Source organism: Bactrocera tryoni, unplaced genomic scaffold (genome assembly GCF_016617805.1).
Source record: "Bactrocera tryoni isolate S06 unplaced genomic scaffold, CSIRO_BtryS06_freeze2 scaffold_517, whole genome shotgun sequence".
NCBI lineage: Eukaryota > Metazoa > Arthropoda > Insecta > Diptera > Tephritidae > Bactrocera > Bactrocera tryoni.
Genome location: NW_024396204.1, coordinates 637910 through 664978, shown reverse-complemented (window position 1 = coordinate 664978; position 27069 = coordinate 637910). Strand labels below are relative to the sequence as shown.

The 27069-nt window shown below is 37.1% G+C and overlaps 2 protein-coding genes across 3 annotated transcripts in view; one reads left to right on the top strand and one right to left on the bottom strand.

Moving 5' to 3' along the window:
* The window catches only part of LOC120781285, a 29525-nt gene extending 3098 nt beyond the window's left edge, over positions 1-26427 (bottom strand). The window contains exons 1-11 of one of the 2 annotated variants that reach the window (XM_040113481.1): positions 24913-26427; positions 10666-11001; positions 10346-10601; positions 9851-10280; positions 6639-6834; positions 6311-6578; positions 5986-6253; positions 5448-5674; positions 4591-4899; positions 2900-3055; positions 47-1305 (exon numbers count right to left, since the gene is read on the bottom strand). In XM_040113481.1, the coding sequence (XP_039969415.1) occupies positions 47-1305; positions 2900-3055; positions 4591-4899; positions 5448-5674; positions 5986-6253; positions 6311-6578; positions 6639-6834; positions 9851-10280; positions 10346-10601; positions 10666-11001; positions 24913-25071 (3864 nt within the window). In that variant the 5' untranslated portion in view covers positions 25072-26427. The remainder of the gene's footprint in view (positions 1-46; positions 1306-2899; positions 3056-4590; positions 4900-5447; positions 5675-5985; positions 6254-6310; positions 6579-6638; positions 6835-9850; positions 10281-10345; positions 10602-10665; positions 11002-24912) is intronic. The other variant, XM_040113482.1, reaches the window with a different exon arrangement.
* LOC120781212 lies at positions 14366-15822 on the top strand. The gene is made up of 2 exons (XM_040113335.1): positions 14366-14510; positions 14575-15822. The coding sequence occupies exon 2, from the start codon at positions 15142-15144 to the stop codon at positions 15820-15822; it is 681 nt and encodes a 226-aa protein (XP_039969269.1). The 5' UTR covers positions 14366-14510; positions 14575-15141.
* Positions 26428-27069: the final 642 nt, after the last annotated feature.

The following is a 27069-nucleotide window of genomic DNA, read 5'->3' as shown; positions in this document are numbered from 1 at the left end:
AAAATAGCAAAGCATTTACAGTCGGAATATTTTTAGAAAAACTCACTTGCAAAGACATCAGCTGTGCGGGTGGTTCCAGTGAATCGCAATCACTATCTCGACTATTTTCCGAACTCAATGCTACTAGTGTGATTTCGCTACCTTGCACGTCCGTAAGACATATTTGTGGATGAGAAGGTTGAAAAGATGATATGTCTTCATTGATAAGGCCACCGGTGCAACCGACATGCGGTGTCCCAGTTGAAATTGTATGATGCATCTGTCCATTAGCATTCTCTTCTTGTATTATACAGAGATTAGGAGAGGCGGGAGGCGTGGGTACCACTCGTACAGGTTGCGCTGGGGACAAATTTAGAGGTTTGAGATCAAAGGTAGATAACTGTGGTATCATCCAATTCACATGTTGTTGAGCAAACGTATTGATTGGTATCTCAGTATTGTGGTCAGATGTACACACATCCATGGAAAGGTCTAAGGGCTGATTGACAGCAGTAGCAGCTGAAGCTATGGACGTAGCGGATGATGCAATTTCACTAGCAGCTGATGTGCCACGGGTAATGGAACCGCCTCCACCCGTAGATAATACCGAAATACCTTTGGTTATTTGATGAAGTGGCGAAGATCCGCCACCACCATTGCCACTAATGGAGTTAGAATTAAATGGTCCAGTGCCTGGAATATAAGGATTTGGCGAAGAAGAGCCACTAAAGCTACTATAGATTGGTGACTGACAACCACTGCTGCTATTTGAACCACTGAAGAGTCCACCACTCGGAGATGCAACCACACCCTGACTAAGGGTTATGTGACTGAATTGTCCCACAATACCATTACTAGGATGGTGCATTTGTGGATGCACCAGTCCAAAATGATGCTGCTGTTGATACGGTCCTTTCCCTAACATTTGTTTCGAGTATGTGCCCATATTGTGGCTGCAAGATGGTTGTTGAGTAGTTAGGGGTCCACTCATAGCGCCGATAACGCTTGTATTGGCGCTATTTGGCAAAGATAGTGGCGAAACACTTAAACTATACATTGCAGCCTGATGCATTGACGTCATATCTAGGTGACCACCACTCACTGCGACATTTCCGGAATGTGCCGTCAATCCCAAATGACAGGCCAAGTCCAAAGGCACAATTCCAGTAGAAACAATTTTGTTTGCCACTTCTGTACTGAGACGGTGCTCCTTGACGAGGCGATCCAGATGTGGCATCAGAGCACGCACTGCTTCTGGTGGAACTTCCAGATCCTGACCGCGTCGGAACACCATATGTGGAGCGGGCTTACCGTGTATAGGAGAACCTTTGGAAAAGAAGTTGAAACATATACTATGCATATTATTTATTTCCTTGTAAACTTATTTACTAATGTGTGGAAGTTTTCATAATACTAGAATGTTAGATCCGTTACTTTCAATAAATTCGATGCGTGAGCGAATCAGCAATGGGTAAAATTCAATTTGATTAAAGTATTTAAGTCAGAACTTGACACAAAAACTAAATAAATATAATTATGTACAAGGTGCAATCCAAAGTGAATATAGCGCCCCCTTGTGGCGCCATCTATATGTCGACTGGTGCGTTAGAATCTGCTATCTTTATCAATTGTCCAGTGAGAATATCATGACATTTCATCGATTGGAAGTGGAGTTATTGCATTATAAGTTGTGTTATCGGTGTAAGACTTTTACCGAAGCATTTCAAATGATGAAGCATGTTTATGGCTATGATTGCCTATCCCGTAGCAGAGTGCACGAGTGGTTTGAACGTTTTCAAAGTGGTCGTGAGGACAAAAATGACGATCAACATGTGGGCCAATCAAAATCCGTGATCACCGGAAATTCCATCGAAACTGTGCATGAATTCATCAAAAATCAGCCGAAATCATCATTGAAATTCATGGAAATGGAATTGAATATCTCCAAAACATCGATTTATCGCATTTTGACCGAACATTTGGGCTTACGAAAGGTGTGTACACGGTTTGTTCCGCACAAATTGACTGACGAACAAAAATTGCTCAGAATCCAACACTCGAAGGACATCATTAATGAGGTCAAAAAGGACAAAAACTTTCTTTACAATATTGTGACTGGTGACGAAACGTGGTGTTTCCAATATGATGCCGAAACGAAACGCCAGAGTGCTGAATGGAAGACATCGGACGAGCCGAAACACAAAAAATCTCGCATGGAGAAGTCAATGCTGATTTGTTTTTATGATTCCAAGGGTATTGTCCACAAAGAATTTGTTCCACCCGGCCAAAACGTTAATGCGGTACGCTACCTTGGAGTTTTGAAGCATTTGGTGCGCCGTATTCGACGTGTTCGGCGTTTGTTGCACGATAATGCGCCGTCTCATCGATTGACGCTTGTGACCCATTATTTGACCAAAAATCATATTTGAACCATTAACCACTCTCCGTATTTACCTGATATGGCACCGTGCGACTTCTTCTTTTTCGGAAAAATGCATTTTCCTATGAAAAGAAAGCGTTATGCAGACGTAGAGGCCATTCAAAAGGCTTGCATCGGCATACTGGCGGCCATACCGGCCAACGACCTAAAACACTCGTTCGACATGCTTTTGGACCATGCAAAAAGCTCTATTGAAGCAGAAGAAGACTATTTTGAATAAAATAAATTGATTTTGCCGAAAAAACCATTTGTTCTGTTTTTTTTAAGTCCTGTTTACGTTGGAAAACACCTCGTATGTATATATATTCGATGTAATTCAGATAGCATACATATGTGGTTTTAATTTCCGAAGAAATTGTGAGCATGTCTGAAAGGAATTCATAACTTTTTCATGTCATTGGACTTACAACTTCATAAAATGAATAATGTATTTAAGAATAACGATTTTAAAAGTTTTATGTTTCAATTTTGGAAGCTTACCAGGCAAACTAATCGAGTTCTCAGAAAGTGGGGGTGTTGGAGCGATTAGAAAGTTACGTTGTGCCGATACTTTTTGTAGATACTGACATTCTTGCAGCGGTCCTTGGAATTGCGTTTTAGAGCCTTCTGAAGCACGTCGTACTGGGCTATATCGGCCTATAAAGATAAAAATGCATTGGGAGAGGAAAAAGTAAGTATAAGATTATATGTTGAGTGGATATTTATATTCATATAACAGTTATGACAGGCTAAACTCTTATTTATTACAATTGGCATAATTACAATTTATTTATCCTTATTACTTATATATTTTATATGTATATTACACGGAAATATTCGAAATTTTATGTTTATTCTTGAGTAAAAATGCATATATCCTTATTAGACCAGGGCATATAATTTTTGAAAGCAAAAAAATAATAGTAGGATAAATCAAATCTGAAAAGAAATATAAAATAGCAAGCGTTATGAATGGTTTAATTCGATTTCCGGCTAAATTACCAGTCCTAAAGAAAAAGTTTTATGAACATTGTCATGTGGGTATTGAAAAAGTTTATCACTTTTGGAAAAAGAGTTTTTTTCACATAACCTTAAAATCAGTGTAAAAAAATCAAATAATCAAGTTATTGCGTTTCTTATCTTTATCTTATACAAAAAATGTGTTTCTTTCACGAAATTTGGTTTAAACTTACTGTATTTTAAGTTTACAACATTTTATTTTTTCTCCTAATTTTTACATATAAAAATAATATTAATTGAACGTTCATATAAATTTTGAAGTTATATAGACTTTTGTCTGTATTCAAATATTATGGATCTTTTCGTCACTTACAATATTGCCATATAACTTTTTAATAGGACTAGTAGTTTTAAAGGAAATCGAGATAAACCATTCCAATCTATTAAAAATTCAGCCTCAAACCGATTTCCTGACCACAGATCACCCGTAAATTATTTTCCCTTAATGTTTGTTATTTTATTTTTCATTTGCGATGAGTTTCATCCTACTATGAATGTATTTATTTTTTAATCATTTTCAAAGGCTTCTGAACTAGTCAAAATAAAGCTTTTTAATTGAGAAATGTCTACATTTAGCGAACTCTTTGAATCTCTAATTTAAATGCGATCTTTCAACTACTACTTATAATAGTATTACAACTTTATTTCTTTTCTGAATAGTTCACTTGCTGCATTTCAGTAACCTTGAACAAATAATATTGTAAGCGAGAAAACATATAACGGGAATATGTGCACGTAATTAAGTGGTTAATGTGTGTAAGTAGCGCACTGATTTTCAATGCTAAAATATTGATACCGCAAACCTATGGGTGCCATACGCAGTATGCCTGGGCAAGCAAAAAAAGCTAACTCTTTTTTTATAATTAGACATACATACATAATAATTTTGGAGTTTTAATTGTTGTAAACAGTGTCTGTACATAGATTCATAAATCCATATTTTTTTGTTACAGCTTTTTAATATATATTAGTATTTATATGCTCGCATGTTAATTAATCAATTCGTTAAGAAAATCATAGTTTAACTATCACAATTAAAAAGCAAAAGAAAAGAATAAAATAAAAAGAAATTACTATATTATACTTAAATTTAACAAAAAATCATCTTAAACAGAAAATAAACGTATTAAATATTAAAATTAAAATTAAAATAACGCAAAACAAAAACTTACCAACTTCTTGGACTGTTGGAAGTTTATTTGTGGACTTGAAATGGACTCGTCTATTATTTCCAGTGGCGCTTGGAGGACCTTGTTGCCCCGCCAAAGCTGCATTGCTCAATGCCTGTGCTGGCAAAATATTGGAACTTGACGACGTATGGTAAGTCATTAGGCTGCTCGTGGGAGGGGATTGACTGAGTGTGGGATTCGGTGCGCAATGAGAATGTGTATGCGATTGATGTTGCTGCATTTTCAAAGCAGGTGGCAGGTAATTTCGATTCATACGCGATTCCACTTCACGTATGAGTTCGGGACTAATAACTATGATGCAAGGAAGGATAAAGGAATGGATGGTTTGGTGTTATGGTATACGTCGAGGAGGGGAAGAGCCGATCGATAAATGGTGGAGGTAATGCACGGCATTTTGGTTTTTAGTTGATTATACAATATACATTATATCCAAGCAAAAATCAAATAAAATAAATTTTAACGTTTTGTTTATAATGTATGAATATATAAAACGAAAAGAGAACGAAAAGTAAAATTTAATTGATTAAATCAAACAACATAAAGTTAATATGTAATAAAAACAAATAAGTTTAGAAAGTTTATAATGAAACAGAAAATTAACTTAAAAAATCAGCAGTTATTATTTCGTAGTACTTGTATATTCAAATATAAATATACATACATATGTATAAGTGTGATAATAGTATTATAATAGAGTAATAACTGCAATATAGCGAACCTGCGCATGCGCATCGCAAGCCTTTTAAATTGATTTGCTGTTATGAGCATGTTTATACAGCGTTCGTTTAGCAGATTATTAAACATATGAGCAATAAGAATGTGAAATGTTTTCAACTAACCTGGCGGGCGTTCCGTAACTGTAAGTAGACCGGTACGTCGCGTGCGCATTCCACCACCACCACTTGTTCCGCCAGTTCCCGACTGTGGCGACATGATTGTGGGAATTTGTGGCACTACAGGCGGTTCATATACACCACAAACTGGGCAAGTTTCGCCCGGATGGTGCTGTATTGATAGGTCTTCGGTGCAACTGACTGTGTGTCGTTTTCCACGAATTTGAATATATCTGATAATGAATGTGTATGTAAAATGAATAATTTTTAACAATAATTTGTATACATTTTTTTAGAATATCTTTAAGATATCTTTTAAATTCTTTACAAGAAAGCATTTTATGTATAAAGTTATTTGAAGTTTCATAAACCGTGAGATGAATCATATCTAAAGCTCCGAAAAAATTAAAATATAGCAGATAACTTTGAGTTTACTGAGTTACTGATAGTTTAATAAAACTTACAAACTATAGAAGAAGTTCGTTTTTCATGGATGAAACGAATTATATTTGCTCAAGCGCAGTTCAATTATCATTGCACTTACTTTTGTATCTCCTCGCTGTTCTCCTCGCTAACAGTATCTCCCACTCCCAATTGAGATAAATGGGTTTGTTCACGCATACTGGCCACCGTATGTCTATCGGTCGAGGCCCCACTCAGTCCGCTCGTATTAGCTACGTTCGGGTTAATATAGTACGTGTTTCCTTCCATCTGTTGCGTTTGCCCAGTTACTTGGTGCGTATTACTCCCCGTCGAGGGATAATAAATATGCAGATTTGCACCACCATCTGATGCACGACGTCCAAATGAACCTAAGTAGATAAACACACAATTAATAGACAAGCATGTGAATTATTTATTAATCTTACTTGCGCCCATCACCATTGGAGGTTTCAAAAGATGCTGATCCTTAATAGTTAAATTGTGCAAAGGTTGATTCTGTAACATTGGCAGGTTCATCGGCAAGTATGGGCCAGTCTCATCCTTATTTTCAGGAGAACATTTGAAATTGATTGGCGCCACATTTGGGTTGGCAAGTGCTTGCTCGTGTGCCACATCACCAGGTCCTACAGTGTGTCGCCGTGTATTACCACCGTTTCCACTAGCATTGGCACACAAATGATTTTGATTTTGTGACTGAAATGTTGAAAATTATACTATATTTCATAATGCACAGAGCAATGTGCCTTTACTGACCTCATTTGGTCGCGCCAGACATTCCAATTCAAAGTCGCTAAATTTCTCCAAATCCACCGCAACATCAGTCCATTGGAAGCCTAAGCCGCCTTGTAGCCCATTTGTGTTGGTCAGCGGACTCAAGCGATCAACTGATTCTTGCTTAATGGGTTCAGAACGGTCGACTACACCCGTAGTGATGCTGGTTTTGCGTAATCTGAAGTTATAAGAGCAGAAGCCGTGTTAGCACAACATTAAACGCAAGACAAAACCGTGATATTCTACGTTGATGTTCAACTGGCAAGATTAATGGAATTATCTGTAAAATGAACACTTTATTAACACTGTCACTTGGTTGAGACTAGGTAAATTTTCCACTTTGTGTCTGATTTAAGGGGAGATAAGCTAAAGAAAACCAGGTCCTTCTCCACCTGGTCCTTCCAACGGAGTGGAGGTCTTCCTCTTCCTCTGCTTCCCACGGCGGCTACTGCGTTGAATATTTTCAGAGCTGGAGTGTTTTCGTCCATTCGACATGACCTAGCCAGCGTAGCCGCTGTCTTTTAATTCGCTGAACTATGTCAATGTCGTCATATATCTCATACAGCTCATCGTTCCATCGAATGCGATATTCGCCGTGGCCAACGCGCAAAGGACCGTAAATCTTTCGCAGAACTTTTCTCTCGAAAACTCGCAACGTCGACTCATCAGTTGTTGTCATCATCCAAGCCTCTGCATCATATAGCAGGACGGGAATTATGAGTGACTTATAGGGTTTGGTTTTTGTTCGTCGAGAGAGGACTTTACTTCTCAATTGCCTACTCAGTCCAAAGTAGAACCTGTTGGCAAGAGTTATCCTGCGTTGGATTTCCAGGCTGACATTGTTGGTGGTGTTTACACTGATTCCCAAATATACGAAACTATCTACAACTTCAAAGTTATGACTGTCAACAGTGACGTGAGTTTCAAGTCGCGAGTGCGACGACTGTTTGTTTGATGACAGGAGATGATGATATCAATATCATCGGCATACGCCAGCAGCTGTACGCTCTTATAAAAGATTGTACCTCTTCGATTAAGTTCTGCAGCTCGAATTATTTTCTCCAGCAGTAGGTTGAAGAAGTGCACGATAGAGAGTCGCCTTGTCTGAAACCTCGTGTGGTATCGAACGGCTCGGAGAGGTCCTTCCCGATCCTGACTGAGCTTTTGGTGTTGCTAAACGTCACTTTACACAGCCGTATTAGTTTTGCGGGGATACCAAAATCAGACATTGCAGTATATAGGCAGCTCCTTTTCGTGCTGTCAAAAGCAGCTTTGAAATCGACGAAGATCGATCGAATGTGTGTCGATTCTCCTTTCACTGGTATTTTCCAAAATTTGGCGCATGGTGAATATCTGGTCGGTTGTTGATTTGCCAAGTCTAAAGTCACACTGATAAGGTCCAATCAGTTTGTTGTTGTTTAATCTTTCACACAATACGCTCGATAGAACCTTATACGCGATGTTAAGGAGGCTTATCTCACGGTAGTTGGCGCAGATTGTGGGGTCTCCCTTTTTGTGGATTGGGCAGAGCACACTTAAATTCCAATCGTTGGGCATGCTTTCATCCGACTATATTTTGCAAAGAAGCTGATACATGCTCCTTATCAGTTCTTCGCCGCCGTGTTTGAATAGCTCGGCCGGTAATCCATTGGCCCCCGCTGCTTTGTTGTTTTTCAGACGGATGCTATTCGAACTTCTTCATGGTCGGGCAATGGAACGTCTCCTTCATCGTCATCGATTGGTGAATCGGGTTCGCCTTCTCCTGGCGTTGTGCGTTCACTGCCATTCATCAGGCTGGAGAATTAAGTATGCTCTGGGCAGCGGTGACTAGATCACCTTTGGGGCCTGTTTTCTCTCCGCTGCAACACGGCACTCCTCGTCGTACCATATGTTCTTTTGCATTTTCCGAAAACTAATGTTTTCGGTTGCAGCTGTACGTAAGGTGCTTGAAATGCCGTCCTACAGTTCCCTTATACCGAGTTGTTGACGAGTGCACTCAGAGAGCAGGAGTGCAAGTCGAGTAGAAAATCGTTCGGCTATCTGTTGTGATTGCAGCTTCTCGATGTCGAACCTTCATTGTGTTTGTTGGCGTTCGTTTTTTGCTGCACAGAGGCGGGTGCGAATCTTGGCTGCAACAAGATCGTGGTCCGAGTCGATGTTAGGACCTCGGAGCGTACGCACATCTAAAACACTGGAGACGTGTCTTCCGTCTATCACAACATGATCGATCTGGTTGGTGGTTTTTCGATCCGGAGATCGAATCTTCTTATGCTGGAATCTAGTACTATAGATAACAATATATCGGGCCCCGGCGAAGTCGATCAGCCTCAACCCATTTGGGGATGTTTCCTTGTGGAGGCTGAATTTACCGACCGTCGTGCCAAAGATACCTTCTTTGCCCGCCCTGGCGTTAAAGTCGCCTTCACATCAACCAGCTGGGCAACGGCACCTTCCCAATTAAGGGACCGGACATTCCAGGTGCATGTACTCAATTCGTAGTCCTTATTTCGTTTGCCAAGGTCACTCATCCGAGGCTGTTGATTCTTTTCATTGGGGGTGTTTTTTTACGTGGCGGTTCCCAAGCCCAGCGCACAACCCTACATAAGGTTTCGCCTTCTCACTTTAGCTCACCTTCAAACGGATGTTCTTAGGCTACCCAGAGGATACTTGGTCAAAGACCGCAAATCGTGAGCTGCTTGAGCCATATGTAAAAGAATCGTTTCTCGCCACTCTCAAGTGAATGGCGATCAGAAAACTTTCCGCATTTGCGTGAACTTCTACACATAACTCCATCCTCCAAAAGAAGAGGAAGACCTCCACTCCGTTGGAAGGACCAAGTGGAGAAGGACCTGGCTTCGCTTGGAATAAGTAGTAAAGTAAAGTAGCGAAAAGATGAAACGACTGGCGCGCTGTTGTTAACTTGGCTATAATCGCGTAAGCTGTGTCTACGCCAATTAAAAAGAAGAAGAAGCTAAAGAAAGAACCTTTTCTAACATTACTAACAGAAGTAGATTCAGTCTCGTGGTAACAGGTAATCTTCGACAGTGACTGCTGTTGAACTTCGGTGAGAAAGAAGTACATGAACTCTCAATTGATGATGAATTCACATTAAGAGACCCTTTAATAGAGTATTGATATCTAAATAAGCTGTTAGTGCGCGAAAGATGCATATTGTGTAGCAATGCTCAATGTACCTTGAATAAGCGGCTTGGTGTTGCATCCTATGATGCTCACGCCGCTTTTGTTGCAGTTTATCGGCAAGCAAATTGTAGATGGCATAGATATTATCGAATCGTTGGTTATGCACCGATTCAGCAATCATATCGGCAGTCAGTCCGGGCAACTGCAGCATATTTCTCATTATCTCTGTATCCAGATTAGCAACAGCCACGGGTCCATGCGGATGAACACTAATGTTGCTATCGCTTTGAACAAGTGAATTACTTTCCGTCTGTTGCGTATATGCCGCGGTGTTGGCGCCACTACTACATCCCCCAATGCTTTCACTGATGTCGTTCAGTTCCGCTGCCCAATCGCTAAGCCAACGATGTTTAATAATTTGTTTCAATGTATATCGGCGATCCGGCTCAACTACCAACATATTACGTAATAGGTGCTCGCAATCTGTGCCAACAAAGTTAAATGGGTTATGATACTTCTGATTTGCTATTGGAACATTTTAAATTTACCTCTTGACATGAAGTAAGGAATGCGAAACTTTCCAGTAACTACGCGTCCTTTTAATTCTAGCAGTGTGTCACCATTGAAAGGTAATGCACCACATACCAAAGCATATAGCACTACACCCAGACTCCAGATATCCGCTTTAGGTCCATCATATTCCAGGCCTTGAAAAACTTCAGGTGCGGCATATGGTGGTGAGCCGCACCATGTAGTTAATGGACTGCCCTCTTCGTACCGATTACTGAAGCCAAAATCGGCAAGCTATTTAAAGCGTATAGAAATTTAAGTAAATTGCATATGTAAGTGCAAAGGAATGTTATCACACCTTGATGTTCATATCTTTATCGAGTAGCACATTTTCCGCCTTGAGATCTCGATGCACTACACCCATAGAATGACAGTATTGCACAGCAGAGACTAATTGTGTGAATACACGCGCTGCTTCGAGCTCCTTCATGGGTCCATTCTCCGCTAGATGATCGAATATCTCACCGTTTGAAGCATATTCGGTGACAAGATAGATCATTGTTTCTGACTGCATCACCTCATAGAGGCGGGTAATATGTGGATGACGTAATGATTTTAAAATGGAAATTTCGCGGAATGTTTTGGTTAGGTACTCCCGATTAAGGCAAGTCTTATCAATGATTTTAATCGCTACCTAAAAGTTGAAAAAGAAAGTTGTCACTTGTACAGTACTTATATGTATTATATGGTGCTTATATACTATATGTAATATACATATATTTAAATAAATAAACCTCAAAGTAATAATGGAACAGTTAGAAAAGCTATAAGTTAACACAAATGCCTAGTATTCTAGAAATTTAACAATCATTTCGAAATTAATTTTAAAAGGTGTTATATGGCCACGATAATAACCAACAAAAAGCTTCAACAATAAGCTAAGAGACAGCTTGGGATGCGTAGATTTTCCGGTCCAGCAGCCGATATCGCAAGCCCTACTATCACAAAAGCAAGGCCGTCTTTTAACGTAGGATGAAGGTTCGCTTTTGTTGGCTCTTAATTAGCTTTGCGTTTTCAGTAAGAAAAAGGTTATATTTATGTGCTCCTTGCAAAGTTTCTTCCTCGAATTGGAGTTTTCGAAGCATATTTTGGGTTTGCGTTTGTTTTTTAAGTTCGTGTTGTTTTTACATCTTTGGGTTATATTGAAATCAGTTGCGGGTGCTCATTCAACAATTTCGCTTAATACTTCACACATTTTCCCGCTTTAAGTAACGGAATTATAATTTCTCTTTGTTCAACAGAGGGCAGTTTAGGACGAGGCGTCATTTCACTTCCACTAAACTGTACTAAAATTTCAAATTATCTAACATAACACACTTTTTGAGGAATTTCCTTAATTTTAAAACTAGCTTCGGAATTAAACTGAAGTTGATTTCTGTTCAATAAATGATTTTTTTGGTTTAATAATGTGCTTTCATAGAAATTTTTCCGTATGTATAATGTTTGTATGGGGAAATCAGGGACATTCGTATCGGGCAAAAGCAAACTGTGAGAGCTAAAATTAAAAATTCCAGTTTTTTTCAATCTCTGTATTCAAAATTTGAGCATGAAATTTTTTAGTTGACCGGTGTAATTTAGTATTATTTCTTTGAACCGAAGTTTACTTGTATATTGTAGTTTATTTATGGATTATATACTACTTTTTAAAATAAATTTCTATATATTAATACATTTTTTTAGGTTAACATGTTTTCTAACTGTTTTATTATTGCTTTGAGCCACTGTATATATATAGTATTATTGTACTAGTTGACTTGGTAAACGTTGTACGGATAAATAAATTATGATAAATAAAAGATCTAAACTTTTGCATAAAATAAACTTTAAACAAACAAGATGATTCCGTAATTAATAAAAGAAATGCTCGGTATGAATCAAGAATTATTATTATTTTCGATTAATTGCACATGATGTTGCTTATTTACAGAGTTTTTCTGAAATACTGGCTATTTATAAGGTTTCAGTTTGATATTGACAGATACACACAGTTATGATACAGTTTGTTAATCAATTTAAAGCTTTCTGATATTCTGATATTCTGAATTTATGAATTTAATTATGTCGTGCTCGTTGTTGTGTTTGATGTACACGAACTCGTTGTATTCTAAGTCTATCTACTCCATTGTCACTCACTAAAGAACGCAATTCGGAGAATTATCTGGGTCAATTAATTCAAGACCAAAATTAGCCAAATTGGTCCAGCTCTTCTTGAGCTTTAGCGAGACTAACCAAAAGCATTTCTCGAGTTTTAGCGAGAAAAATCTAACATACATACATATGTGTATATTGAAGGTTATTCTAAAAATACTTGCAATATTCTCATAAACTAACTTTCTATGTAAAAATGTATTATTTTCAAGTGATCATCCTTAGCAGAGAAGCGGGAAGGACATTTGCTAATTGATATTTCAAAAATTACGATCGGATCATATATATGAGCAGTGCCATTACCGAATGGCACATGACTAACACTGATGACGACAATTATATAATCATGTGATTTTGCTTCCTGCAAATACGTATTGTTTGCCAAAACAACCCATAATAGTTTTACATTTGTAAATGCACACATGCATATGTGTCAGGACTCTTTTTGAAATTATCGTAGTTGTAAAATTTTGAAATAACCATTGTAAATACATACATACATTTATGGATGTCTCTATGTTTAATATACATATGTATGGGAAAGAAACGTAAATACAAAACGTACATACATATGTACATTAGGGTGTGTATTAAAAACCGTTTTATTTCCTGGTCCTTATTGTGTTTTTTATGTTGAAAATAATCCCTGCAAATTTGGGACCTTCATTTTGACTTTGAGTACTTTCATGCAAATTGTTCACGTTTTTCACATATTAATGAAAAAAATTAGTGAACAGCTGGTTCTATCGAAAAACTTCCTGAGGAAAAATCGCTTATACGTATATCTCTGAATCAAAACATTTGTATGATCGACAGACCTTTTTTGTCAAATTTATTTTCCTATACCTTATCCTTTGCAAAATTTCGAAAAAACCGGCTGTTCGCTAATTTTTTCAATAATACGCGAAAAACGTGAAATCTCCAAAAAATTAAATGCAAAATTAAGGGATATTTGTTTTAGATAAAAACAAAATTTTCATGTGGCCGCTAAGAAATAAAAAAAAGGGTTTAAATGAAACACCCCAATGTACATGCATATGTTTACGTATCTGAATATAAAACACTCTTGCAGGAGTGTCAAGTTAGAGGACATATTTTCAATGTTTCCGTGCTTTAAGGACTAGACTGCACATGTTACTAGAGATTATCGCCAACAGCCATAGGCCTAAATAAGCTGATGTATGTTTTTGAAAGGACAACTTTTTGTCGTTCGAACTTCAAAAGTGTGTGGTATATTATAAAAATAGATTTAAATATGTTCGCCACGTTTCATTTATAGCCTTCGCTTACGTTAGGTACTGCAGAGCGTGGATATTTGCATAATTTTCCAATGCAACGGCAATGAGGTCAGGTTGCGGATTGACAAAGTATTAGTGTCGTCGCAATTGGAACTGGCAAATCTTGATCGGTAGACGAAGCAATTTCCAAACGTTACGTCATTTCTCTATAGGTACATGTGTTCTCCGTAGACTCAACATTCTCCAAACCCCGCTATTTTGTAAATGAGGATACAACTTTCACATCGCACGTTGTTTTATAAATATAATAATATAGCTGTTAGGAACTACTTATGTATATCTTCAGAGCTTTCGAAATAAACAAAAATTTAATCTACGAGAAGAATTACAATAAGGAATACAAGAAGCGGAGGTATGAATCAGACAAAATATTGGTTATGCCTATTTAATGTTTATCATACGTTGAACACATTGTCGCAATTTAAGTTCTCTTTGCCAAATAACTTTCTTTTAAAAGATAACTGTTTATTCGTATGTATTTTCAACAGCGCATTGACATGGGAACGAGCAATTCTGTGAAACAAAAAGGTTTAGTAACCTTTGGACTAAATTTCAAGTTTCAATATTATTCCATAAGAAAGAAAAGAAAACAATATTTTTTAAGCAAAACAAGAAAGGAATTTTCAAACTAGTATAGAGTTGAAATATCCAAAAGCAACCAGGTGAAACCGAATCGGGCCCGGTCAAGAGAGCTTAAGTCAGTTTTTAAATGTTTTAGGAAATAGCAAGTAAACTCATAGTCTGCATTTATTGGAAAGTAGGAAATCAAAGGAAAGTAAAAATAAGCAGTAGTGAACCAACCACAGCATCAAAAACTCATCGTAGGGAAAAAGATTTTAAATCCATGCCAAACCGAGAGGCCAATATAAGGAGCGAAACCAAAGCTAAAAAGCTAAAATATAAAAGTAAAATAATCGTAATAGCAAAAGGTGGCAGAGAATAACATTTTTACAGAAGGCGCGCACATATCGATTAAACTAGCCTCTACACAAAAGAGTTACTAGCCTTGCGACATTTTGACGACCGGGGAAAGAAATGCGATTATTTTTCTAGGACAGAGTGGCTAGCAACTATTCACGCGGGTTTCAACTTCAATATATGTACGTATGTAATTGTGTAAGTATTGGGCAAATCAAACTAAACAGGCGTGAGGAGATTGCAGTTGGTAGTGGCAACTGGATTGGATTTGATTACATTCCGTAAATAAGAAGGAACAGTAGCAACAGCCAATCACTCGTTTAACCGGGCTATTAAAGATAGACTGTATGAAAAGAGGGTTGAAGTAAATTTAGCTCACTTGAGTTCGGGTGGACAATTGTGTTAAACGTATGAAGCACATGAATCTGCACGTGACAAGTAGATACGTTAAGAGGCGACAAATCAAGAAATCAGAAAATCGACTTGGCAAAAATCCTATAATCAGCTGGAAAATAATGAGGGTCGTAGGGAAAATTCATAATTCAAAACCTAAAATGGCTGCAGACTCAATTGGGCCCACAACATGCTTAGAAGCAGTGCCTTCACAAAGAGCGACAAAAGTCGCCGGCAATGCCGAGCTGGGCTTGCGTAAGAAAAAATCTTACACATCGCTTCTTTGCGAGCTGACACGTCTTAAGTCCCAGCAAAAGTATCTCGAATGTAATCAGGCCAAGTTAAATGCGACTCACTATGAGGATCCACCGGTTAGCGGAAGAAGTAAAAACAATAAAACATCACAAATGATAAATGAAATTGAAACCCTTAAAGCGTATTTAGAAGACAGCTTGAAAACTTATCGGGACAACTGTTATTGTGAAGTGCAAGAATTGCGCCAAGTGGTCAGCTCCATACGCGAAGATGTTCAGCCCCAGCGTTTGAGCCAGTGCTCATTGCCGGAATTGCGTGAGCGCATTATTAATACGAATACACAACTAATACAACTCTGCGACAAAAACGAAAAAGAATTGGAAAAACTGCGCAATGAGTGTGAAAAGATAGAGGGCGACAATAAAGTTATCGTGAATGTTTGAAGTAAGAAATTATAAGTTTAACAAATAAAAAACCTGAAAACACACATACATATATTTATTTATGTCGTGTCTAATTAAAACTCTATTTTTATTTAGCTATTATAAATGAATGTGTGAATATATTATATATTTAAATGATTGGAATGTAATACATATATAGATTGACACACACACATACGTTATGCATCTTTATCAGAGTTCTTTTGGTGAACTATATTATTAAATTCATTTTTTGTTTATTAAATAAATTACTGCATTTAACCCTAAAATACCGCAAGTGTACCTATATAAGGAAAGCCAACATAGTGTCTTCTATTAAAAAGTATTCTCAGAAAATATAGTTAAATGACTTTAGTCAACATTCTAGGTTCCGCTCTTTACAAATTCTTAGTAAACTGTCAATGTTTGTAGGTACCTTTCGATGTATGTTTCGGATTCCCTTCGGCAGTATTTGCATATGTAAAATAACCACAATAATTTCTCCTATAAATTACTAAATTTGTGAATGTCTGTAAAAAAATCATTATAAGCATTAAACTTAAGCGTCAAGATAGCTCAATAGAGTTCCATGCGAGTCGACAATGGATGTGGCAACGCCCATTTTTTAATGAAATTCGGTACCCCACTAACTACTCTAACAAATTTAGTACTTAATATTCACTTGACATTTTATATACATATGTACGTACTCTCGCAACGGTGTTTAACATTACTTTGACATTAGAATGTCATGAAATGAGTGACAACCAAGTCTACTTTTATTATATCACAATCCTAAAATCCATCTGATTCTTTCACTTTGCATTGTACTCGTAGAAATCAGTAAAATCGGGTCAACACTATTCCTAGCTCCCATATACCTCATATAAAATATTTTGAACTTCAGACTGATTTTATACGGCATATATTGCTCTATATATGAGTTATCTCAACGGAACTAGGAAAGCATCTCTTGTGCTTAAAATGGATCAATTCATATGAATACTCAGCTAGACTCAATATACCTAATGTAAGAATTTCAGCTTCCGGTTGGCACTATACCATATACATATGTATGTATATCAAGTTGTTGATCTGTCTGTTCCCGCCTTGCAAGCGAGAACTTGAGTAAAAATTGAGATATGATGATAAGCGGAAATATCGGTTATAGCATCTGTTGAAATTTGACGCATGTATACGTCATACTGTGGTCTGGTGGTAAAAACGGTTCAAATCCGTCCAGTCAATTGGTAGACTATTTCGAACCTCACACACATTTAATTAAAGGCGAATATTGAAATGAAGCTAAAAATGATTCATTATTGTTCTGATTTAGTCTTTCCTTTATATGCATTTGTATACGTATGTATATATGTATTGTGAAGAAACAAACACGAATGCTTCTTATCGCTCCCGCTAAAAGTATAATTGCGTGCAGAATTTCCTTTTTATCACCTGCCGTGCTCATCCCTTATCAAGAGTTATTTATGTGTCCAAACTCTAAATGTGCATATTTTATGATATTTCCATAACTAAGGGAAAATGAAATTGCAGTATACATACATATATACATACATATATGTATGGTAGTGATTTTCTTAGTATGAATGACCACCACACAATGTTCAAACAGCTCCAACAAACGATCTTTGTATTTATTCGAGAGCATTCAGATGCTCATATTTATTTATATGAGAATACATACATATGTACTTAGAATGTAAAGGCTTATTTCACTGTACTAGTGTATGCATAACTTGCTCATTGTATTGCCTCGCGCTGGTAAATGTGTAATTTATAAATTTGCAACTTGTTGAGAAAAAATGAGCAATAACAATAATAAATGTTTTATTAGATACTATGTAGTACCTATATACATACAAATGTATTTACCATATTTTTACTTTGTATATTGGAAGCTCGCTCGTGTCGATAAGAAGATATACTCTACATATGGCTTGTTTGAACGCTCGAATTCGCATGTTCAGAGTTTTCCAGAGCTGCAGTCGTTTAATTGACACCAAAAGGCACATACATTGTGACAGAAAAGCACCCGGAAATAGTAATTAAAATCCCCGGGTAAATGATTTTTCAGAAATATGTATTTTGCTTAGTTGGTAGGACTGTCCTTAATTACTACGTCAAATATGAGCGCGATCTGTCAACAAGTTTGTTTACAGCAGCTGTTTAAGTCGGTACACCTCAGTAGTGCGTTGCGATTTTTACAATGGATAAAAATATCGAACAAAGAATTTGTCTAAAATTTTATATTTCTAACCAAATTTCGCGTGCAGAATCGTTGGGAATGTTGGAAAAGGCTTGCGGTCATTTAGTTTCATCAAAAAGACAAGCCTACGTGTGGTACAAAGCCTTCAAAGGCGGTCGAGGGATCGTTGAAAACATGCCTCGTTTGGACGTCCTTCGATCTCTTCAACAGATGAAAATACTAAAAAAGTGAATGATTGAAATCATCAGAGAAGTGTTAGAGAGATCTCTCGCGAGTCCATTCGAATGATTTTGGTGAATATTTTGGGTATGAAACCGGTTTTTGTCCTACTCGACCCGATAAAGCTGAATTTTTTTCAAAAAGAGTTTTTAAGGGGGGAGCCTGCTTTAGGAGCTTCAAATAATCGAATAAAGGGGCTATACCAGTGTGACGCATGAAAAATTAGGCGATTTTCGTTAATTTTTTTAAAAGAAAGTACTAGATTGAATGTTTCGACGTTCTTTGGACGTAATAAAGTATATTTTTAGCTACATATATTATTTTTTTTTTACAAAAATATTGAAAAACTAGCTGACCCCGCAGCCGTTGTCCTGCGTGAAATTATGTGTTTTGAAATGAAAAGAGTTAAATTTATCATTTAATTTTTTTTTTCAATGTAACGCAGCTTGACAAACAACATTTTTTGGTTTCTGTTCCGGTGAACAGAAAAGATGGTTTTCCAACTCGTGAGCACGCCACGGCCGTGTGAAAAACATAACATTTCCAAATTTATGCCTCACACTATGCGACTATCTTTAGATGACTGTCATCTCACATGCAATTTTCACTGGAAACGAAATACGTTTGAACTGAAATGGGAAATCGTTAGAACTCAAAGGAATTCATAGAATCAAGCACTCTGCCCCTTGTATTCGATAGGTGCGTCACAATCAGTCGGGTTCCATTACACAGTTTCGTGCGGTGGCATAGCAAGCCTGTCCAAAGAACTTAGAAATACCACTGGATAATTCACGGCGCCGTCTTCATTGTCAAGACGATCGATCGATTTGTATGAGCGCAAGTCTCCCGGAATTTGAATTTGAATCTTCCAGTTTAAGTCAACAACATCGGTATTTTTGGCAGCTAACATTGCGCGTGCACTTAAGGAATCGTAGTTACGATAATTTCATTAAAATCATCTTTCGTGAATTGACAAAGGGAAGATGGAATTGATATCGAACCAACGGAAGTATCAACCGAAATTCTACCATTTCCAATTTTTAGCGAAGGTCATGTAAAATGTCTTCGGCAATGTCTTTTTTGTTCGTATCCCATAATTGACGCGGATTTGAAGGCTGAAATGTCGAAATGATTATCGCGAAAAGTGTGCGAACTTCATTTTCATTCCAGTGATTAACGTGTTCCAGCAATTGTAATTGCTGGCTTACTTCTCCAAAACTTGCACCCACCGTACCATTCACAGTAAGCAATGATTCAAATAAAGTTGAACCGCGTACATTAAACAATAGCAACCGAAGGTAGAAGCAGTCGTCGTTTTTCGGGTTCGATACCAAACGAGGTTACAGACAAGGCGACTGACTCCCTATCGTACGACTTCTTCAACCTGCTGCTGCAGAAAATAATTCGAGCTGCAGAACTTAATCGAGCAGGTACAATCTTTTATAAGAGTGTACAGCTGCTGGCGTATGCCGATGATATTGATATCATCGGCCTCAACACCCGCGCCGTTAGTTCCGCTTTCTCCAGACTGGACAAGGAAGCAATGCAAATGGGTCTGGCAGTGAACGAGGGCAAGACGAAATATCTCCTGTCATCAAACAAATAGTCGTCGCACTCGCGACTTGGCTCTCACGTCACTGTTGACAGTCATAACTTTGAAGTCGTAGATAATTTCGTCTATCTTGGAACCAGCATAAACACCACCAAAAATGTCAGCCTAGAAATCCAACGCAGGATAACTCTTGCCAACAGGTGCTACTTCGGACTGCGTAGGCAATTGAGAAGCAAAGTTCTCTCTCGACGAACAAAAACCAAACTCTATAAGTCACTCATAATTCCCGTCCTGCTATATGGTGAAGAGGCCTGAACGATGACAACAACTGATAGTCGACGTTGCGAGTTTTCGAGAGAAAAGTTCTGCGAAAGATTTATGGTCCTTTGCGCGTTGGCCACGGCGAATATCGCATTCGATGGAACGATGAGCTGTATGAGATATATGACGACATTGACATAGTTCTGCGAATTAAAAGACAGCGGCTATGCTGGCTAGGTCATGTTGTCCGAATGGACGAAAACACTCCAGCTCTATTCGACGCAGTACCCGCCGGGGGAAGCAGAGGAAAAGGAAGAGCTCCACTCCGTTGGAAGGATCAAGTAGAGAAGGACCTGGCATCGCTTGGAATATCCAATTGGCGCAACTATTGAAAAAGCAAAAAAAAAAAATTGTTTTGAAAGTGTGACACTGGTATAGCCCCTTAAGGTAAAACTCTATGAATAGCATCGATCAACCTCCGTATTCACCAGATTTGGCTCCATGTGCTTTTTTCCTGTTCCCCAAACCGAAATTGCCGCTCCTGTAACCCCTTTTCAGTCGATCAAAGAGATAAAACAAAATTCGCTGAAGAAGCTGAAGGCCATCCAAAAAATTCCTTTCGAAAAGTGTTTCGAGGAGTTAAATATTGTTGGCATAATGGTATTACATCTGGTGGGGATTACTTTAAGGGCGACAAAATAAATATTGTTGAATAATTAAATATTTTGCATTTTATTTACAAGAGCCTGGTACTTTTTTGTCACAATTACAGTACTTAGCATACTAGCATACTACACAATATTACACAACGATATCTAGGGATGATATTATAATAATATTTTCTCGTTTAAAAAATTCGTGCCAAACTAAATACACCCTGTTCAGGGCATACAAACGTACAATTTTAATAACTTTTAATATTTTATGGTAGCCCCCTTAAATTTTTACATTTTTTGCAATCCTCGAGGTACGGATGCTTCGAGTTTGGCACATAACCTTTTCGGACTGTTATACTAAACTTTTTCCAACATACGTATGTATGATTTATTTGTGTACTTATCAGTCTTTGGCAACCCCCTTAGAATACCCTGAGGTTAAGATGCGGATACTGTGAGGGCCAATTTATAACTGTTTTTGGGCGATTGACAAATTGTATGTGATCCAACGTGAAATTTTTTTTACGGTACCCTATCCATTCAGTGAATAAGGGTAAATTTGGATTATAACTCCACTCACTCTCCTTATAACGGTTCTGTTAAAAACTTGTAAGTGCGGTAAATCTATAAATAAATACAGCAGAGACATAAAGATGCTACGAGATTGCTTTATAGAAAAGGGCGTCAACTTTGGACTATGGGCGTGTCACCGCCAACATTTAGGTGAAACCCTTTATCTCATGAACTACTTGACAAATTTTAACCAATTAGTGTTAGTACATAAAGCCACCCATATATTCCTATTATTCTCTACGAAAGTGGGAAAAATCACTACGAATCAAGTATCAATGAATAAATCGGCATAAGTTGTGTCACTTTATGATCAAACATTTTCAAAGTCGAACTACAAGTGTTCAAGCCCCCAATATCGGTCAATCTGTCATATTATAATATTATATTATATTATTGACGTTCGGAACATATTTTCCTCGGATTTGATTCTTGCAAATTGCGAGATCGTAAGGTGCCGGCATCGTGGACGCTTAAAGCTGAGCCGATCCGAGCGCATTTACGTTCGGTTCGGCTTGGAGAGTTCACTCTGCGGGCTCCCTAAAATGTTCGGTTACACCCGAACTTAGCCCTTTCTTATTTATTAATATGTACTAAATCACGGTAAAAAAAAACAATATGCATATTTGTCTTATCTATCGTTGATAATGAACGAAATAGGAGCAACGAAACTGTAAAATAAACAATGAAACCGAAATAAGAAGAAGGAACAAAAACAAAAATTAATGTTGATAACAATGCAAGTATAGTATTTATAAAAATGGCAGATATAGAAGGTGAGAGAATTACGAACGGAGAATATTGATATAAAATCAATGGTTGGAAGGAAAGGAAACACAAAGATGGCGCATTGCAATGAAAATAAGCATTATTCTTTATTTTTCCAGGTTTTAGTTTCCATTATCAGATTGTAGCCTAAGGTTTTTTAAAATCTTTGTGAACTATAATCGTTGACTATGAATTGTCTATTTGTATGTCGCCTTATTCCCTACAAAGTCTTTAATTAGTTGAACTTAAAAGTAATATTGGCATTGATCCGTAGGATACAAGTATACGAGTAATGAGGGGTTTCTTCGTGACCGCTAAGCTACTCTTTTCAATGTGTAACATATAAAAGCATAATTGAAAATGTACATACATACATACATACATAGATTCATATGTACATATGTATGTATGGGTATCACTGTATTTTCATTATGTGTGCGTGTTCAGAATTTGAGCGTTTATTTAAGTTAGTGATCGTTTCATTTATTTCTGTTTGTATGTATTTGCAATCGTTGGGACCACAAAACCATGTGCGTAAGCAACCCAACTAACCAAAAGTGCAGCACTATTCAAATAAGTATCAAAATCTTATCATTTGCTTTGAAAAGGGCTTTGGGATAAGTTTACGAATTACTGTTATCCTAGAGACCATGATTAGTATGAACACATATGTAGTTCAATTCTCAGTTTCTGGCTTTTTACTCCTGTAACAATTGACTTGCAAGGCGGCAGTTCCGGTTTTTTATATTTTCATACAGTAAAGACCGGTCTGTTAATCCTTTCCTAATGGTTGATATCTATATTTCTATAATAATAGCCCTGACAGACGACAGCGCTAATATGCATTAGCGGGCTTAAGTTACATTTATTTGCGGATTTGACCCATGTGAATGCAAGTTTGTAATGCACAAGAATTTCGTGCATTTGGCTGAATTTAGTAGGCATCATTGGTTAAATATGACAGATTTTTGCTATTGTTTGACAGATGTCGCTTGAAATCTGCCGCCTTGTTTGTGTTTACAGCTTCAGAGGTAAACAGTTTTAATATTGCTAATTAAATTATGTGCAAGTATATTAACAAAAACAAATTTTAATATTTTTAGATTGTAGAAAATAAACAACGCACAGTTTTCTATCCATTTTTCCAATATTCTTAACTTTTTCGCACACTTTTATTTCACTTTTTTTTTAAATAAATATGTAAACAAATTTCACTAACAGCTGTCTAAATGCACAAGTCTGCCGTCTGTCACCATAAAATTTCAATGCGCATTAGCGTTTTTTAAGGCGCATTAATTTTGCTCGTCTGTCATGGCTATAAGACGCAATGTTACATCAGCTCTCTAAATTTGGACTGATCGTGCAAATAGTCTCGTTCACATGAATTAACATGATTTCTACTCCTTTTTTCATATTTCGAAAATTGTTCGGAACAGTTTGGTTAAAACATTGTACCATACATTCTGTTATCATATTCCTTATCATACATTTCAACGCTAATAAATGGTGTAAATCTAATTGGTATGTTTGTTTTAATTAATACTTTTTAATTTGTATATTTGAAATATTGAACCTCATATGTTACTGTTAATATGGGTCTTCCTTGTTGGACTACATACTTATGTTTAGTGTAAGGATGAACGATTAATAGTCGAAATAGTCGTGTGTATTAAAACTTTTAATTATCATTACGCTGGTTCACAGTGATTTTGTTGTCCTATCAATGGTTTGTAAGATTTGATTTCGTCAATAACCATACTTAGGAAATCAGCACAATACTTTCCAGAACAGTTCTACCTTTGATAAATCTGTATCTTCCAGTTATCGCTGCATCAAATATTCCATTTTTTAGCTTTTCCATACCACGTTTTTAGTTAAACCTTTAAACATTCAGTATAATTTTTCTCATATTTTCGTTAAGAAGCCTGAGAGCGGAGCACGTGTGATCTTTGTATGCGAGAAAAAGGTGCGCAGAAACCTAATTATGACTGGAAAACTGCATTTTTATTGCTAACAAGTAAGGAAGGCTAAGTTCGGATGTAACGAGTAGGTGTGGAAATATGGATTTTCATCTAAATGTTGGCGGTGGCTCTAAACAGGACACAATTTTTTTTTGGTTTTGTAGAGCTGTGGGTGTTATTTAAACTATTTACTAATGCAGATAATATGAAGCTATCAAGAAGCTAAACAGCTGCTGGGTACTTATGATTGTATAATGTATACACATATGCTTGGCAAACTAATTCGAGTCGACAGTAATGTTTTCGGTAACCATACTACATTAGTCCGTATTTGACCAGTCTGAATTCGGAATTTCAATTCTATATCTCACATATTGACCTGATTTTTCGGTCAAAATTCTTCTGTATATCCTGGGTTTGTTTGAGTAAGATCTCATTTATTTTTACAGCGCCGGTGGGAGTACTTAAGGGATTTGTCCTTAGCGAATTTTCGGTTGTTCGATTATGAAATGATGGGTTACACCTGAACTTAATTCTTCCTGTTGGGGGGCGGAACCCACGCCATTGGTACCCCTCACTATTACGATCTCTCGTCATCCTAATACTAACTCAAGACTCCACCACTAAACCAACCAAGTATTACTTTTTGGGAGTAGACATTTATAGAGGAGACTATTATGTATATGCAATGTAAGTATGTATATGTTCAGTTTACCTGCGAACTATATACGAGTAAAAACAATGGACAGAATAGACATACATACATATATACGAGGTGAGAATGGTGAGAAAGTCATTTATCCAAGAATATGATAGATTCACAATTTTCTATGTAGATTATAATAATTGAAATATTAACGAAAAATAAAATACTTTTTACTACATCTGTGTATTTACCTTTGATTTAGTGACAATATTCGACGCCAATTTCACAACTGCAAAATTTCCTTTGCCAATCGTCTTCTCCAGTTCATAATAGCCAACTCGCAGCAGTTTATCTACAGAAATTTTACTTGTCGAGGGAACTTTGTAGTTATCCGAAGTTGAGGCTGCCATCGCTGCGTGTGCGTTTGCTATTTGTACTATTAACACCGTCGCCGCCTACACCCCAGGTTCCCACAAACAACTGCACTGATATAGTATTTCAATGGCTGGGCTTATCGCCTGACAACTGCTGCTCTTGTTCCTCGTACCGAACCACTTTACGACTGTGTGAACGAATATTAAGGCTTGTCGGGGGCAGGAAGCTGGCTAGACCTGCTTCAATATTATTTGTGTGCGTACATTTTTAAGTTTTTGCTTCAGCTTGTTTACCTTGCTCCACACTGCTCATTAGCAATGCTGTGGTCGTACCGATGTGCTCTGACTGTCTCGCATTAGTTAGAGTACTGAAAGTCGTTGTAAAGTCGAGTTCAGAGCGTATATATGTATGACTTTAATTCACTTGAATGTAGTTGTTCCAACCATGAAGGAATGGAAAGGAAATGTTGATTTTTGTTAAATAGTGTTGGAAAGTAACTGATGTACTATGTAGTTGGCGATAACTTCCTTTACTTTTTTACAGAACGCGAAGTCAATGCTTTTGGTTTCTGTTTTTGTTTTTGAGTTTGTATTGTTATTATTACGGATACTGAATATAAAAATATATGTATGTGTACATATGTAGTTTTGGTATGCGTTAATTCATTAATAATATTAATTTTCCTAAATTGCCACAATTGTCGGGTAAGTGATAAGTTGACTTTGAGCTTGGACTCGACATAGGGTATGTACTCTCTATGAATATTTACGTCGCACTTTTTGTTTCTTCCAATGTCTGAATGCGGTTCTACGATTCAGTATTATACGACTGTGCGCCAACTGTCGATTGCCGAGGTGACGTATAAGTGGCGTAGGAATTTACGTACATACATATGTATGTGCCAATATACCGACCAATAAACAAATCATCTGGTGTTCGGCGTTTCTTCGTATGCTCCCGCCGCCGGTGAACAATTTCAGCTTTTTGCCGGATAAAACTGCAGTGAAGAGCAAAGTGATGGGATTCTGGTTATTACTAATTTGTGAAAAACGAGCAACGTTCACTTTATTTAACGAAATTTGCCGACCGTCGTAAACAGTAAATAAGTTGCTATATTTTTTGAAGAAGGCATATTTATGATACGAGCACAGTGAACGAATTGCTGACCGACTGAACGACGAACAACCGATTTATCAATAAAACAGAAAATGCGTTACACACTTATAATGCGTTAGCTGTTGTTGTTTTTGATTTGATGTTACTTATTGCTGCTAGCGTGATGTGGGAGTGGGTGGTGGGGTTTCTTGTTGTTATTTTATTTACCAGGAAAGCAAGGCAAAAAAACCGAACAAAAGATCATGGGATTGAATAGTTGTGTCGGCTATTAACTGCTGTTAAAAATAACGCTATCAAGAACAACAAACTCAAGCTCGACGTACTTTAAGAAAGCGCCAAACAAATCGTCCACAGGAGAAATTTGAGCAACCGTTTAAATTTGATTTTTTTTTTCATAGACCATAGATATCCTTACAACCCAAAACACTCGATTGATAATTTATAATTTCGAAAAAAATATTATTGCCGGTTTTGATAAATTTTGCAATCACTTTTTTCTCATATTATGTGTACGTTTTCGAAATATCTGATCGAACTAAAATTAACGGAAGATTGTCAATTACGGTGGCTAAGCGGGCAAACACACACACACACGCGAGTGCGGATGCCCCTGGGAGTGCTTCGTAAAAGCGTTGAAGAATGACTCAACGACCAGTGGGCTTCTTGTTCCTTACGATTTTCGTGTGTGTGTTTTATTATATATGTATCCATTCTACATTTATGTATACATATGTACATACTACATATGTATGTACATATGTACATACATGTATATAGTATATGTATTTCACCAGCACTTCTCGGTATTTTTTAGAGTTTAGTGGTTTGTATTATAAGAATAACTATAAATACTTACATATATTCAACGCAAAATAATAGAATTGATAATACATATTAATCATATTGTTAATGAGTAT

Coding starts and splice junctions, on each gene's coding strand:
- LOC120781212 (XM_040113335.1), top strand. CDS start 15,142: ATGAAGCACATGAATCTGCACGTGACAAGTAGATACGTTAAGAGGCGA.